At 45.6% G+C, this 15022-nt stretch overlaps 1 protein-coding gene across 22 annotated transcripts in view; it reads left to right on the top strand.

Moving 5' to 3' along the window:
- LOC147665764 (butyrophilin subfamily 1 member A1-like) overlaps window positions 1-15022 on the top strand; it is a 594753-nt gene that overhangs the window by 444611 nt on the left and 135120 nt on the right. For 11 of the 22 annotated variants that reach the window (XM_086949515.1, XM_086949510.1, XM_086949511.1 and 8 more), the window contains 2 exons: window positions 2461-2481; window positions 3214-3240. The exons of 2 other annotated variants lie outside the window; for them this stretch is intronic. In XM_086949515.1, the coding sequence (XP_086805641.1) occupies window positions 2461-2481; window positions 3214-3240 (48 nt within the window). The remainder of the gene's footprint in view (window positions 1-2460; window positions 2482-3213; window positions 3241-15022) is intronic. 9 more of the 22 variants (XM_086949521.1, XM_086949520.1, XM_086949518.1 and 6 more) reach the window with 2 other exon arrangements.

The following is a 15022-nucleotide window of genomic DNA, read 5'->3' as shown; positions in this document are numbered from 1 at the left end:
CGAACAATAAGGATTGATATGCATGGTGTGTCCGGCGAGATACGTTCTAGTGTCTCAACAGGCACTGGTTTAATAAGCACACCCCCTATGGGAGTGGGCACACACACCCCACACCGGCGTCACGAGTGACGTGACCCGGCTAATAAATGGGCACGGGTGCACGTGCTTGTGGCCAGTTGAGTGATCACAACCACGGTGTCTGTGTCATTCCTTAAGCAGTATGTGGGACTAGAGCCCACAACACCACAATGCGGACTGACCTCCGAGGCAGGCGTGCCTATATCACTCTCTCATTGTGTCACGTGATTATGCGAAAACCAGTGCGCAGGGCCAGTTTTCACCGGTCCCTTGAGCCTAAGACAGGTTGGTGGGTTCAGCCAGAGATGTAGTTATCGGCGTTCCACTTCCAGAGGCCCAGACCCCATCCAGAACCATCTCAAGAACCCTCTCCAATCTGCATATGATTCTTGAACCTCCGCGCGTCCCTGCAATGCTCAGGCGCCTGGAAGACACATATTTGAAAAGAAGAGCTTCTTCCGACTGAGGGCTCGATCCTCCTCGGACCTATGAATCGATGTATTTTTCCGTTGTGATGTGTACATGTACCCTATATTGAGGAGTTCAAAGTTCATCAGAGCCATTTCCTCACCCAGCTAGAGAGAAAATAAGCATTGATCTCTTGCCTTTATGGGGCCATGTGTTTAACCCCTTGGCTGCGGGGCTCATTCCCTTGCCGCGCTGGGCGGAGGGGGACCGCGCACACCGCCCCAGTGCTCATGACGAGCTCAGCTCGTCATGAGCCACGGTTCTCGTGTGCTCATGACGAGCTGAGATCATCATGACCACGCCCGTTCCTTAGAACGCCCAGCACAGCAGGGGAATTAGCCCCGCGTGTGAGCGTTTTAACGGTCATGACGAGCTCAGCTCGTCATGAGCCACGGTTTTCGTGTGCTCATGACAAGCTGAGCTTGTCATGAGCGTGGGAGGGGTTAAACACATGGCCCCCTACAGGTAAGAAAGTGCTTCACAACAGCCGTGAAGCAGGGAACCCAGTCCGATCGCAAGCCAAAGGGCGGCAACCAAAAACCCTCATTTGCAATGGCAGGCCGCCATTTAGCGTAAACGGTGATGCCGGCCAATGGAAATGAGGGGGCGAGGCTTAAAGCCCTCTTCTGAAAATCCTCTCCTACAAAATCTCTCGTGGAGGCGGCGCAGGGCTCTGCCCTGCAACACACGCGAGACCTAAAAATGAAAAGAGTGTATTTTTCTAGGGAATTGCAAATTACCACCAACTTGAAGTTGGTGGTTATTTGCGATTCCTTAAAGTTATATCACAATTTGCGATGACTACTAGAATGGCATTTAGGGAATCGCAAATTGCGATCCTCTAAATGCATGCGTACATAGGGAATTGCAAATTTTGCGATTCCTGATTTTGCAAGTGGGTTTTTTCTTCCCTACATTGCACACTACGATATTGAGATCGTAAATAATGAAATTGTGCAAATTTCACCATTTGCAATTGCAATTTTGCTTGATACATATTACCCAAAAATATTAAAGATAAACTGATGCGAGCAAACACCCAAGTGAAGAAACCCAAGCACTCTATCCAGAGCATTCGTCCCTTCCCCCCATTAAAGGGCATCACTGATGCGGAAATTGTACCTCGTGCGTGAATTCAATTGAAGGCGACAAATTTGAATATAGAGGAAGAATTACCACACATGAAGAGTTAACCAACTGCAACACGTCTAATGTAATCTATTATGTTTGTGGTAGTTCATGGTCTGGGAGGAAATTAATTGCAGAGACGTTATTTTGATTCCAGCCTCTTCAGTCCGTAACAGAATTACTCCCCTTGAGGAGATACAAATGTTAAAAACGTAGCATGAATGGGCTTGTTGAGCATCTCCGCCCACACGTTGGATTCCGCAGAATCTCGCTGAGTTTTTGGCCCGCTCTACAGAATTCTTGTTAGTAGAACTCCTTGAGCTCCCCCCAGGCCTATTTCTGAGTATCAGAATTTCATTGTGTGTGTTATTTATGTCATGTATAGCTCTTTTCTTATTTCAATCTTTCATAATATTGTACAAAATATGTTTCTAGGTGCAATTTTATGCATGCATCATGTAAGTTAATTTTGCGCACATACACAATTTTCTTTCACAGTCCCTGAGATGGTGCACACTGTTTAGGTCTTGTAATGTTCCAAATGAAGATTCATTTGTTCGGTTTAACCCTACCTGTCAAATGTTCATTGTGGTGGGAAGTTTTCAATCTCATCATTTTTAACATCATACCGCAAGGTTTGTGAATAGCTTGAGTTCAGGGAATTACACTCAAACATTGTTGTCGTAATATTCAAGTGTGAAATAACTCTTGGAATTTTACCTATGAAATTGTGAATAATGGAGTACAAAATCTGCACAAGTAACACATTTGTTGTCCCTATTTCAGACACTCTCCAGAAGGACAAAGGTATGTGATATTGCATTGAACGAAGAGTGGGGGAGAACTATATTTTGCTCTATAGAGAGACTATTAGCTAGACTATGTCTCCTATATACAACAACAGAAGTCCTCTACCCAGTGAGTAAGGCAATGCCTACTCTGCACAGCAACACAAAACAAAAAAGTCTCTTTGACGCCAGTTTGAAAATCTTCAGAAATGCCCGCTTTGAAATTCATAACCTATTGTTGTCTGTCAGAGCAGACATATCAAAAGAAATAATATGAAAATGACAGTAGGGTGTTTAAAAAAGAGCTGTAAGGTTTATAAATTCTGCACATATTGTTTATTACATATCTTAGAAACCTCTTTATAATCTGCATTGAAATTGAATTTACTTCTATTTTACAGACTTCTAACCAATATAGTGCAAGGCAACTGATATGATATACTTCAATATACTATGCCAATGATTGAGGGATTTTAGAAAGGTATACTTAATGTAAACATGATGGGTTTGTTTGAAAAGTGTCAAATATATGTGGCTTTATGAACAGAAATATTTTATGAATATCACATTTCAGACATTTTGTTTTTCAAAAAGTAATTGAAATATTTTAAAAAAAACCCTCCCAGATAGCCAATACAACCTTTTCTGGGTTTTCCTTTAACTGTCTAGTTTCAGTGATAGACAATGTAGAAATCAATTGCACAGCCTCAAAACAAGATTATAATATTCTTCTCTATATATTCTCTGATAGGTGATTTACTAATAAAAGCAGCAAAAGGTAAGTTTATAAATTGAGCAAGAATTGATTGATCTTATATAAAAAAATTCTAGTGAACTCATATTAATTTGATTTTGTGTACACAGACCTTCTCCCAAAAGAAAAAGGTCTTTCTCTCAATATAGCAATTATGATCTCTTTAAGTGGTATTTTGCTGTTACTTTAACAGCAAAACATCAATCCCAGTTCATTTTTTCAAGCTTGGGAGCAGTTTCTGTGGCATCATAATCAGGAACCTTAGTGGCTTCTTGTCTAAAGCTCTAAAATGTGGAAATCCTTCCATGATGAGATGCCAGTTGCCTGAAGTATATTTTTAGAGAGTTATGGCCCCTGGCTATGTCCAATCATTAAAAATGTGTACTGTTGGTACGTACGTTCTTTCCTAAATATCTGAAGAGAAAAAGGACATTATTCAGGGTTTTAAAGCACACAATACTTTTTGGTCATTGTTGATGTACTTATATTTGAAGGAATACATGGATTTTTTAAGGTACATTTCAGAGCACACTCAAGCAACTTTCCAGGCTCCGCCCTGAATTATGCCGCACACCATGGCCCTACAGACAGTAGATTTTTAGCCTTGAGAAAGCCTCAGGCCTGTGTGCCTAAAAGGGCAAAACATGTTGACTTCTTTTCCCATGAGGCTCCAAAATATTTTTGTTAGGACTATGAAAGTAAAATGTGCAAATAAACAACTGAAAAAATATAAAAGTCACTAAAATTCACAGAAACAAATTTCTTATGAACTTATGGACATTGTCAAAAGTGTCTACAACTATAGTACCGACTCCCCAATATCTTTTTTTTATAATGTACTGTTTTTTGTTTGCTGTTCATGCCATATATAGAGAAGCAGGGAGTGACCCCAATATCCAAGAGACAGGGTATCACAGGTAATAATCAAAGCAAGCTCTCTTGGACCAGATTAAAGAAATATTTTTCTCGAATTTCACTCAACAATATTCCTACTGCCAACTATAAAGATACTTCAGTACCTCACATTGATCATAAACATTGGCCCAGAAAACAATTGTGAAAACACAAATATAGAACCTATAACTGTTATTACAAAAACAATGTATTTTTTTTAATTATCAATAGTTCATCATAGAATAAAATTCTCCTTGTTAAAATATATGAGAGACAAATGACATGTGAAACATTAAAAACATCATAGGGTAGTTATCCCAACAAGAATCAATAGAATGTCTAGAGGTCCACTGTTCAGTAATTAGGTAGGACCACGAAAGTTCCTTGGATATAACTCTCAACACACAAAGCGTTTCGGTGTTAACAAAACAGTTTATACGACCACCTTCATCAGGAAACAGTTAAGAAGTAGTCTCTCCTATTGTTGACACAGTTTTATTGCACCTATTTAAAAACACAAAGTTTAAAAAATCATAACTATATATTGTTACATCAATCATAGTTATATCTGATCAAAAAACAGCTTTCAACCTATGCAGACTCTCTTTACAATACGTGGTCTCCAAGCAAAAAGAACAAGCACTTGTCAAAGTGTTCTCACAATTGTTTATTTTCGGTGTGTGAGAGCTTCCCTTTGGAAAGTGGGAATGGTCCTGGAACTCTGGCAAACATGGGGTTGTGTACATGAAAGGATTTTCCCAAGAGCAAATATATTTTTCTGGTCGAGAAAAAAGGCAACAAATTCTTCATTATGAAAAAGAAGACCAGTTGTTGGGTAAATACTTTTTAATGTAACTAGTGCCTTCATTTACCTTTATTCTTTTCTTCCTCTTGTGACAGGTAATATCTAAACCCAATGCTAGTTGAGCTCTGAAAATTATCTTATCTGCTTGTAGGAAGAGCTAAAGGAAGAATCATAGACCTTGATTCTCCAAAATACAAGAGGTAGCAGAAGTGACATCTTGCCCTTTGACTTCATTGACTTCAGTGACATCATAGGAATTGTCATCATATGACCTTTGGCCACAGTAATCCCAGAAAATGACTTCACATGACCTTTGACCGCATGCTATCACAGAAATTGGCATACATATTAAGAACTGCATAATAAGAGCCATATTAGTAGTTAGTAAGGCACAATGCATTTTTCAAGACTCCTACATTCTAACTAGGGTATCAACATGATATTCCAGAGACTCAGTAATCACATGCCCGGATACAGCCGCTCTATGCCTGAAACAGGTATTTACAGTTACAGCCTAAAACACCCAGACACAGCCATATTATGTCCAACCTTTTATTGCTCACTAGTTCTTGCCAGTATTTAATTGTAATTCAGGTGCTACTCCTTCATCGAATGTTCAGTACAACCTACGCTCCTGCCTCTATTGCTCAAGTCCAACATCCAGAGCCTGTTACATCAACCCCATCCTTTCAGAAGTGGGGAAGCAAACAGTCCACATGTAACAAATATAGTACTGGAGACCATCACGGCCTGATTCACAAAGGTAAAGTTAGACCAAAATTTTAACTTCATTACTTTTCGGTATTCACAAAGGTAAGTTACTACTAGTAACTTAACTAAAAGTAACTTGCTAGTAGTAACTTTTCAACTAGTAACTAGTACTAAAGTTACTAGTAGCAAAGTTAGACCTATGGTCTTAGTTAGACTTTTGGTCAAACTTTATCTTTGTGAATCAAGCCTTAGACCAGGTCTAAACTTAGACTTCAGGAGTAAATTTAAACTTCAGGTGTATGTAGGAGAGTAGGGTTTGCTTCCTATGGGTACCCCCACTTTTTTCTGTGATTCTCTGGTTTTTCGACTTTAGTATGGCTGTGGCCCTGCTAATCAGGCCCAGAGCATGGTTGTTCTCTCTCTAAATTGATACCATGTACTTTAGGTACATACCTGATTGTTTACTGGGTCACCCTTGTGAGCTCCGGTATAGTGTACCATAGGTACCCAGGGCATAGGTGCACCCTAGGCCTACCAGGGGCTGCAGCATGTATTGTGCCACCCCTGGTTAGCCTACCAAACTGACACCACAGATCTGTACTTACAGCCTGGGTAAGGTGGTGTAATCACCCCTTACTTAGATATAGTATACCTATATCTATATATACATATAGACACATATTAACCTATAAGTCATTCTTATGGCAGGCCTTGACAATCCTGGAGGCAGAGTGCTTGGTTTTGTGTGAGAGGGTGCCCTAGCATGAGTTGAGCCCCTCTGCAGCTTTCAGAAAAAACCATCTCCTTATAGCTGTTCTATGATATAGCCATACCATATACTCTTCAGTGCATTATAACCCTTGCGGTTAATGCTAACTTTGGTTTGGCTTTATCAAAACATGTCGTATAAGGTGTCAAACACTTTGAAATTCTACCCCCCTGCCAGTTCTAGCGGCAGGGATAGCATTTCACCCTTCTAGAGGGAGAAGCCATGTAGTTACTGGTTTACCCGGTTAAAGTAAAACAGAGCCCCAGCGTCACAAAATGGATGCTGCTGCCAAAGACACAAGTCTGCCCTCCTGCACGAAACTCCGGCAGGGGAGACCTGGACAATAGGTTTCCTGTCCAGAGAGGTGTTAGCACCTCCCCAGACAGGCTTTAGTGTATTGGGGCAGGGTGGGTTGCATTCAGTGAATGCTTTTTCAGACACTGCCTGAGGCACACAAGGTGCTCCATGCATTTCCCAGATCAAACCGGTTGCTAGGGCACTCAGCCCCAGCTCTGGCATGAAACTGGACAAAGGGGAAGGGGTGTTACCACCCCTTCCCCAGGTCCACCCATAGGAGGGACCTTAGAGTTAGTCCTACCCCTAAACCTGATATAAGTATAGAACACCAGTCCCTAGGACTCTAGATTACCCTGGACGAAACTCTGCAACATATATCCTGGACCTTCGACATTCAATATCGACTGGAAGACAGAAGAAATCTCCCTTGTGGTCAAGTAGTGACCACCCTGTTCAAACAGGCACCAACTGCATCTTTGCCGGTCTGCATTTTCGAGGTTCCCGCTGGATCCAGAAGAATCAGGTCATGGACTTCCACACATCTCTGACGCGTGCTCCCAGCAAAGCTGAGACCAGTGGTGGACACGAGAGACGTGGGACCGGAACTCCAGGAAAACCAGCATATTGCAACCTGCGCCTACTTCCCGAGGTATCCCGAAGTTGTGTATTGGGGTGCTTGAAGACCCCGCCTGAGCAACTTTTGCACTGAAGCTCAGAGGCCCACACTCCACGAGTGTCCCGTGGACCCGCTGTGTGCATTTCAGCTTGACGCGTCTTCGCAGTTCCTAGTCTGTTGGCTAGTGAGATAACCAGGAAGACCAATCTTGAAACTACTTTGCTTTCTTGGTTGCTCCAGGCTTGCTCCAGCTTCCCTGCAAAGGAGAAGCGCCCCAGACCTTGCTGGTCTGTACCGAAGCCAATCTCGACCTCTTGAGTGGATAGCGTTTCCCAAGGCTTGTTGGGTCCAATCCGGATACCAACACCGCAGTCAACTAGATCCTTTGTGGTACATCTCGAATACAGCTCCTGGTCATCATCGACCCCTCCTGGTCCTCAGGGCTGAAGAGACAAACTTCACCTTTTCACCTGAAATCACCCGACATCTGGTGGCATCTTCCTATCGCCGCCCTGGTCACTGGCTAGTTATGTTATGTTATGTTAGGGGGAGTCTTGTAGAGTGCTCAGCTACTCGGGCAGAGTGTCCCGGCGCTGTCAGACCTGTCGGGCCACAAAGACCAGAAATCGCAGAGAGCTACTGACCAAACAACCAAGTTTTGAGCTCCTTCCTGAAGGAGAGCAGGTTATCTAACTTCCTCAGAGACAGAGGCAGTTTGTTCCACCATTGGGGTGCCAGAAGTTTGAAAGAGTGTCCCCCAATGCGCGCTCGTCTGATTGCCGGGACAGTAGCCAACGCTAAGGAGGCGGAACGTAGGGATCTGGAAGGATGGTAGAAGCAAATTATTTTCCTTAAATAGAAAGCACCAGTGCCATGAAGAGCTTTAAATGCCATGGTAGGAGTATTAAAAAGGATGCGATTACGCACTGGCAGCCAATGGAGTGAGTTTAAAAGCACCGAAGTTTTGGACCTACGACTGAGGCCAAAGATTGCTCGCGCTGCTGCCTTTTGGACAGTCTGCAGATGGGTGAGGAGATACTCCGGGAGGCCTAAATATAAAACATTGGCATAATCCAGCCGTGACCCGATCAAGGCCTGTACCGTGATCCTCCTATGGGCGAGTGACAGGAAGGGAAGGAATTTCCTAAGAATTTTTAGCAGGCCAAAACGTTGTCCCACTAAATCCAAGATCTGGGGTTTAAGAGTGAGCTCATTGTCCACTTTCACACCCAGGTTTTTCGCCATGGAGGTGGCAGCTGATGGAGGGAACATATCAGCAGGCCACCAGGATTTCCAGTGGGCGTCCGGGGGGCAGTCAAAAAAGAGAACCTCTGATTTGTCAGAGTTGCACTATAGTTGATTCGATTGGCACCAAGGGAAAACGGCCACGAGGCAGCTCTTGATGTTGTCGCCGTTAAAAGCAGTGTTTTTATTACAAGTAAAGAGAAGCTGTGTGTCATCAGCATATGACACAATCTGGGCTCCAAAAGACTCAACCAGTGCTGACAAGGGGGACATTTATATATTAAAAAGAGTAGGACTCAGAATTGATCCTTGAGGGACTCCCACTTCCAGAGGTGGAACCGGGGCTGAGAATGGAGGGGCCCAGATTGCTTGTTGGCGGTCAGATAGAAAAGACACAAACCAAATGAATACCGCCCCTCTCAGACCAATCTCCTGGAGTCTTAGAAGTAGACGTCTGTGAGGGACGGTATCGAAGGCCGCTGATCGGTCGAGCAGGACCAGCATCGCCTTCCCTCCGTTGTCCAGAACCTCCTTAATAGACTCAGTAACCTCCAGCAGCGCCGTTTCCGAACTCATATTGGAACAGAAACCGGACTGAGTGTGACGGAGAATATCATGAGCCTCAAGAAAATTGGAGAGGGAGGAATGGACATGCTTTTCCTCGACCTTAGCAAAGGCCGGAAGAAGCAAAATTGGACGATAGTTAGCATGGGCGAGGGAGTCAAGGTTGGGTTTTTTCAAAAGAGGGAGGATATGAGCCTTTTTCCAGGAACTAGGGACAATGCCCGTGTTGAGAGAGTGATTGAGGCCTGGATTAATTATGGGATTGTTGACATGCGCTATCTTGGCAAGGAACTTAGCAGGGCAAGGGTCCGTCGGCGACCCAGATTTTAGTTTGGATAAAAGTTCCAGTGATGCTTGTGAGGAAAGGGGAGGAAAATTAGTGAGCAAATTACGCTCAGAAAGAGAGGAAGGGGCGTGGGAGAAGGAGCTAGGATCACCTGTTGGGCATGTCATCTTGAATGAAGCCTGGATGTTTTTAATTTTACTAGCAAGAAAATTGGCCAATTGTTTAATCCAGAGTTCCGAAGAAGAAAATTTGGATATTGAGGTTGAAGGGGAGGTAAATTCCTTGACTATAACAAAGATTTCCTTGCTAGTGTTAGCAGCTGCTTCAATTCTTTTAGAATAATAAAATTCCTTGTGATAGATTTTAATGCGGTCCCTGCATGCCTCCTTTAGTGGCACATCATAGTTCCTGCGCCACGCTCTCTCAGCTTTCTAACAGAGACTTCTACTTTCGTGTAATGCCGGAGTAAACCAGGGAGCAGAGGCACGTGAGTTGTTTTTGCGGCCAAGGGAGAGAGGTACCAGCTCATCAAGGCGGTGCGTAAGCCAGGTCTGAAAAAGTTCTAAATCAGCCTCCAGATCGCCGGTGAGCTGGCACGGTTGCGAGGCAAGAGATTGAGCTAGAATGTCAGATGACACTCGATGGTAGGAGCGGGTGGCAGATGGCTGCGGACTAGGACCACTGTTGGTCGATTTGAGCACGCGCAGGATATCAAAATTCACTAAATAGTGATCAGACCACACCACAGGTAGAGGAGGGGCCGAGGTGATTGGAATATTAGAAAAAATCTGATCAAATATGTGGCCTTTATTGTGGGTGGCAGTACTAAGATAAGAGATCAGCCCAAATGGATTAGTGACGTCGAGGAGCTTAATGGTATCTAACGCGTCTGCCACATCCATATGGATGTTGAAGTCCCCCAGAAGCAAGCAGTGTTTAAACTTCATAATTAATGAGGAGACAGCCCCATGAAGTTCCTCGTAGAAAGAGCTGGCATGGCCTGGTGGCCTATAAACTAGTAACCCAGAACATGAGTGATGGGGTGAAAAAGATAGGCAGAAGCCGAGGGACTCCGCCCCCTGAATATCTTCTGTAGGAACAATTGAGCAAGTGTAGCGGCTATCCACCACAATTGCAACTCCTCCACCCTTGCCCTTTGCCCGGTCCTTTCTAAGAATATAGTAGTTCTGGGGGAGAGCATTGGATAAGTCGGGACTAGAAGAATCTCCCATCCAAGTCTCCGTCAAAAAGAGACACGCGGGCTTGGACTCTGTTAATACGTTAAAAAGATCAAGAGCATGTTTGCCCAACAACCGCGTGTTGAGGAGCATACATGGGAGATTGTTTTGGAGGTTTTCCCCGGACTGGTCTGGGACAATGGGATTAAAGGAGCCCGGAAAGTCTTTACTAGGTGAACTAATAAAAGTTGTCCATCCGCAGCTGGAACAGCAAAAGACACCCTTCAAGCTTTCGGGGGACACCGGACAACAACAACCAATGTTGTCCCTTACTGTTTTTAAATGCTCTGACTCATAGATGAGCAAGTTATCGGTGGAAATTGTATAGGATCCATCCACCCGCCCGGCACCCGACGCCTCCGGGACGCTGACGGGTGCAGACGGGCTTTCTTTTGGCGCTCTTTCAGCGCGTTGGAGGTGCGTCCGCTGATCGCATCCACTGCGCGGAGACATGACCATCGTCCTTTATAGTGACGCCGAGAGTGTCACAAAGACTAGCCTGTCCCCCTATGTACCTTCCCAAGATAGCCGCTTGAATTTATCGGCTGCCTCTGTGGTCGAGTATCAACTCAGTGCCTACTCGGCTGAGTGGGGAGATTGCGGCACAGAGAATTAAAAGGTGAGCAAATTGCCAACAGAAATGAAGTTAAAAATACACTGCAACAAAGAAACGCAGCTTCCGGCTTCCGCCTCAGGAGTAAAGTAGGTCTGCTGCCTTTGTGCTGGAAACGCCCTTTATAGTGACGCCGAGCGGTTCACAAAGACTAGCCTGTCCCCCAGCCCTGGGTACGTGAGGGCACCCACCCCCAGAGATGTCATGAGATCCATATCTCCTACATATGTCAGACACCCTGCCCTGGGTACGTGAGTGCACCCACCCCCAGAGATGTCAAGAGATCCGCATCTCCTACATATGTCAGACACCCTGCCCTGGGTACGTGACTGCACCCACCCCCAGAGATGTCAAGAGATCAACATCTCCTACATATGTCAGACACCCAGCCCTGGGTACGTGAGTGCACCCACCCCCAGAGATGTCAAGAGATCCACATCTCCTACATATGTCAGACACCCAGCCCTGGGTACCTGAGTGCACCCTCACCCAGAGATGTCAAGAGATCCACATCTCCTACATATGTCAGACACCCAGACCTGGGTACGTGAGTGCACCCACCCCCAGAGATGTCAAGAGATCAACATCTCCTACAAATGTCAGACACCCTGCCCTGGGTAAGTGTGTGCACCCTCACCCAGAGATGTCATGAGATCCACATCTCCTACATGTGTCAGACACCCAGCCCTGGGTATGTGAGTGCCACTTCTACCGACAGAGATGGCATGAGATCCACATCTCCTACATATGTCAGACATCCGATACTGGGTATGCAAGACCACAACCTCCAGGGATGACGCAAGGTCCATAGCTCTGGAGATGTCGACCATCGAACCGTGTGTAATGTGAGTGAGACCCTTACCCGAGGGAGTGCATGAGGTCCATATCTCACAGGGATGTCGCTCATCGAGCCATGTGTGTGAGAGTGAGACATACATGCCAGGGTGGTGCAGAGGGATAGATGCGAAAAGGTTAGTCCGGGAGTCAGAGCCGGATCATTGCATTTTTGAACGTTTTAATCAGTTTGAGATTAATAATCGGCCATTAATCTTGGCGTAAATATTCTACTACATGAAATTTTGTTTTTTCAATAATTTCTGACCATCTTGTTTTGGGAAAATGTAACAGATATCTATGATATTCATTTTTCATTCTATTCCCAAGGGGAGACTGCCATACCCCACATCAGTTACCTAACCCTACATTTCTGCATACCTCTCATCCTGGCGCTATTCCTACGGGGCAACCTATCACGAATTGTCTCTTAGCCTCACCATCTGCCTCCCCAAACCGTACTTCGAAACCCACTTTTCATTTTTCTACACCCCACACCCCAGTAGAATGGATAATGCTATAACCTTAAGCAGAGAGATGGCGGTTCTTACTGAAAGGCCAGAGATCGCGGTGTCTCACCCTGCTCCCTCGTGTCATCCTGATCCCTAAGATCTCACCCTCCACTACCACCGCCCCAGTGATGGGGAACCAGAATCCTCCCTAGTGACGGCCATCTTAGCCTTCTCCCCTCCTTCCACTAGTAATGTCTCACCCTTCCTCTAGCGTGTGGGGCTCCTTTCTAGCAATCCTCCCGAGTGATTGGGGTCTCACCCTCATGGCCCTTAGTTAACGTATCGTCCTCCTTCCCAATCCCATCCTCGTTACCAGTAGTTGTGATAGTATTCCTGCACAGAGTAGGGGAGAAGCTACAGCGCCTTGAAGACGGTGTTCAACAATGCACTTCTGGGTATCCAAGTCCTCAGAAATTTCGATCCCGCTTTGGTGCGGGCAATACATCGAGCGATAGCTTGGTGGGTTATAGCACCTTCCGCTCACTCCTCAGGGTATCTCGAGGGAGACGGGATACAAATCCTGGCAGGGCTGTTTCACGCGGAAATAAATAAAATATAAGCGCAATTCCTGGTATTCCTTAGCAACGCCATCAAACAGCGCATGGATGTCCAGCACTATAGCGCCAATTAAGAAGGCGAGGCTTTCATCATTTCCACGTTCATAAAATTGATGAAATTGTTGTGAGTGAGCATTTCAAGGCTTCAGCCCTGAGGCAAGATTGGATGTGTGCAGCAAAGGAATTCTGATATTAAACCCACAAACTGCGGGTGTCTTCAGCAGAGTTTGATACAGTTACATATTTCATGTATTTTTTCCAAGCACTCTGGGAGGCATAGAGAAGCCAGTAATGGCGACGGACAATTGTAACCATCTACAATCCAGTGCTTTATGTTTAGACGGTTTTGTACAGCGCTGTGCACTGCAGCTTCAGGGCGCTCGACTGGCTCGAGAGTACGTGCCGAACAATAAGGATTGATATGCGTGTTGTGTCCTGCGAGATACGTTCTAGTGTCTCAACAGGCACTGGTTTAATAAGCACACCCCCTATGGGAGTGGGCACACACACCCCACACCGTCGTCACGAGTGACGTGACCCGGCTAATAAATGGACCTGGGTGCACGTGCTTGTGGCCAGTTGAGTGATCACATCCACGGTGTCTGTGTCATTCCTTAAGCAGTATGTGGGCCTAAAGCCCACAACACCACAATGCGGACTGACCCCAGAGGCAGGCGTGCCTATATCACTCTCCCATAGTGTCACGTGATTATGCGAAAACCAGTGCCACGGCCAGTTTTCACCAGTCCCTTGAGCCTAAGCTTGGTGGGTTCAGCCGGAGATGTAGTTATCGGCGTTCCACTTCCAGAGGCCCAGACCCCATCCAGAACCATCTCAATAACCCTCTCCATTCTGCATATGATTCTTGAACCTCCGCGCGTCCCTGCAATGCTCAGGCGCCTGGAAGACACATATTTGAAAAGAAGAGCTTCTTCCGACTGAGGGCTCGATCCTCCTCGGACCTATGAATCGATGTATTTTTCCGTTGTGATGTGTACATGTACCCTATATTGAGGAGTTCAAAGTTCATCAGAGCCATTTCCTCACCCAGCTAGAGAGAAAATAAGCATTGATCTCTTGCCTTTATGGGGCCATGTGTTTAACCCCTTGGCTGCGGGGCTCATTCCCTTGCCGCGCTGGGCGGAGGGGGACCGCGCACACTGCCCCAGTGCTCATGACGAGCTCAGCTCGTCATGAGCCACGGTTCTCGTGTGCTCATGACGAGCTGAGATCATCATGACCACGCCCGTTCCTTAGAACACCCAGCACAGCAGGGGAATTAGCCCCGCGTGTGAGCGTTTTAACGGTCAGCTCGTCATGAGCCACGGTTCTCGTGTCCTCATGACAAGCTGAGCTAGTCATGAGCGTGGGAGGGGTTAAACACGTGGCCCCCTAAAGGTAAGAAAGTGCTTCACAACAGCCGTGAAGCAGGGAACCCAGTCCGAACGCAAGCCAAAGGGCCGCAACCAAAAACCCTCATTTGCAATGGCAGGCCGCCATTTAGCATAAACGGTGACGCCGGCCAATGGAAATGAGGGGGCGAGGCTTAAAGCCCTCTTCTGAAAATCCTCTCCTACAAAATCTCTTGTGAAGGTGACGCAGGGCTCTGCCCTGCAACACACGCGAGACCTAAATATGAAAAGAGTGTATTTTTCTAGGGAATTGTAAATTACCACCAACTTGAAGTTGGTGGTTATTTGCGATTCCTTAAAGTTATATCACAATTTGCGATCACTACTAGAATGGCATTTAGGGAATCGCAAATTGCGATCCTCTACATGCATGCGTACGTAGGGAATTGCAAATTTTGCGATTCCTGATTTTGCAAGTGGGTTTTTTCTTCCCTACATTGCACACTACGATAT

The sequence above is a fragment of the Lissotriton vulgaris genome, unplaced genomic scaffold (assembly GCF_964263255.1).
Source record: "Lissotriton vulgaris unplaced genomic scaffold, aLisVul1.2 SCAFFOLD_219, whole genome shotgun sequence".
In the NCBI taxonomy this organism is placed as follows: domain Eukaryota; kingdom Metazoa; phylum Chordata; class Amphibia; order Caudata; family Salamandridae; genus Lissotriton; species Lissotriton vulgaris.
Note: the sequence above shows the minus strand (reverse complement) of the source record. Positions and strands in the feature narration are given on the sequence as shown.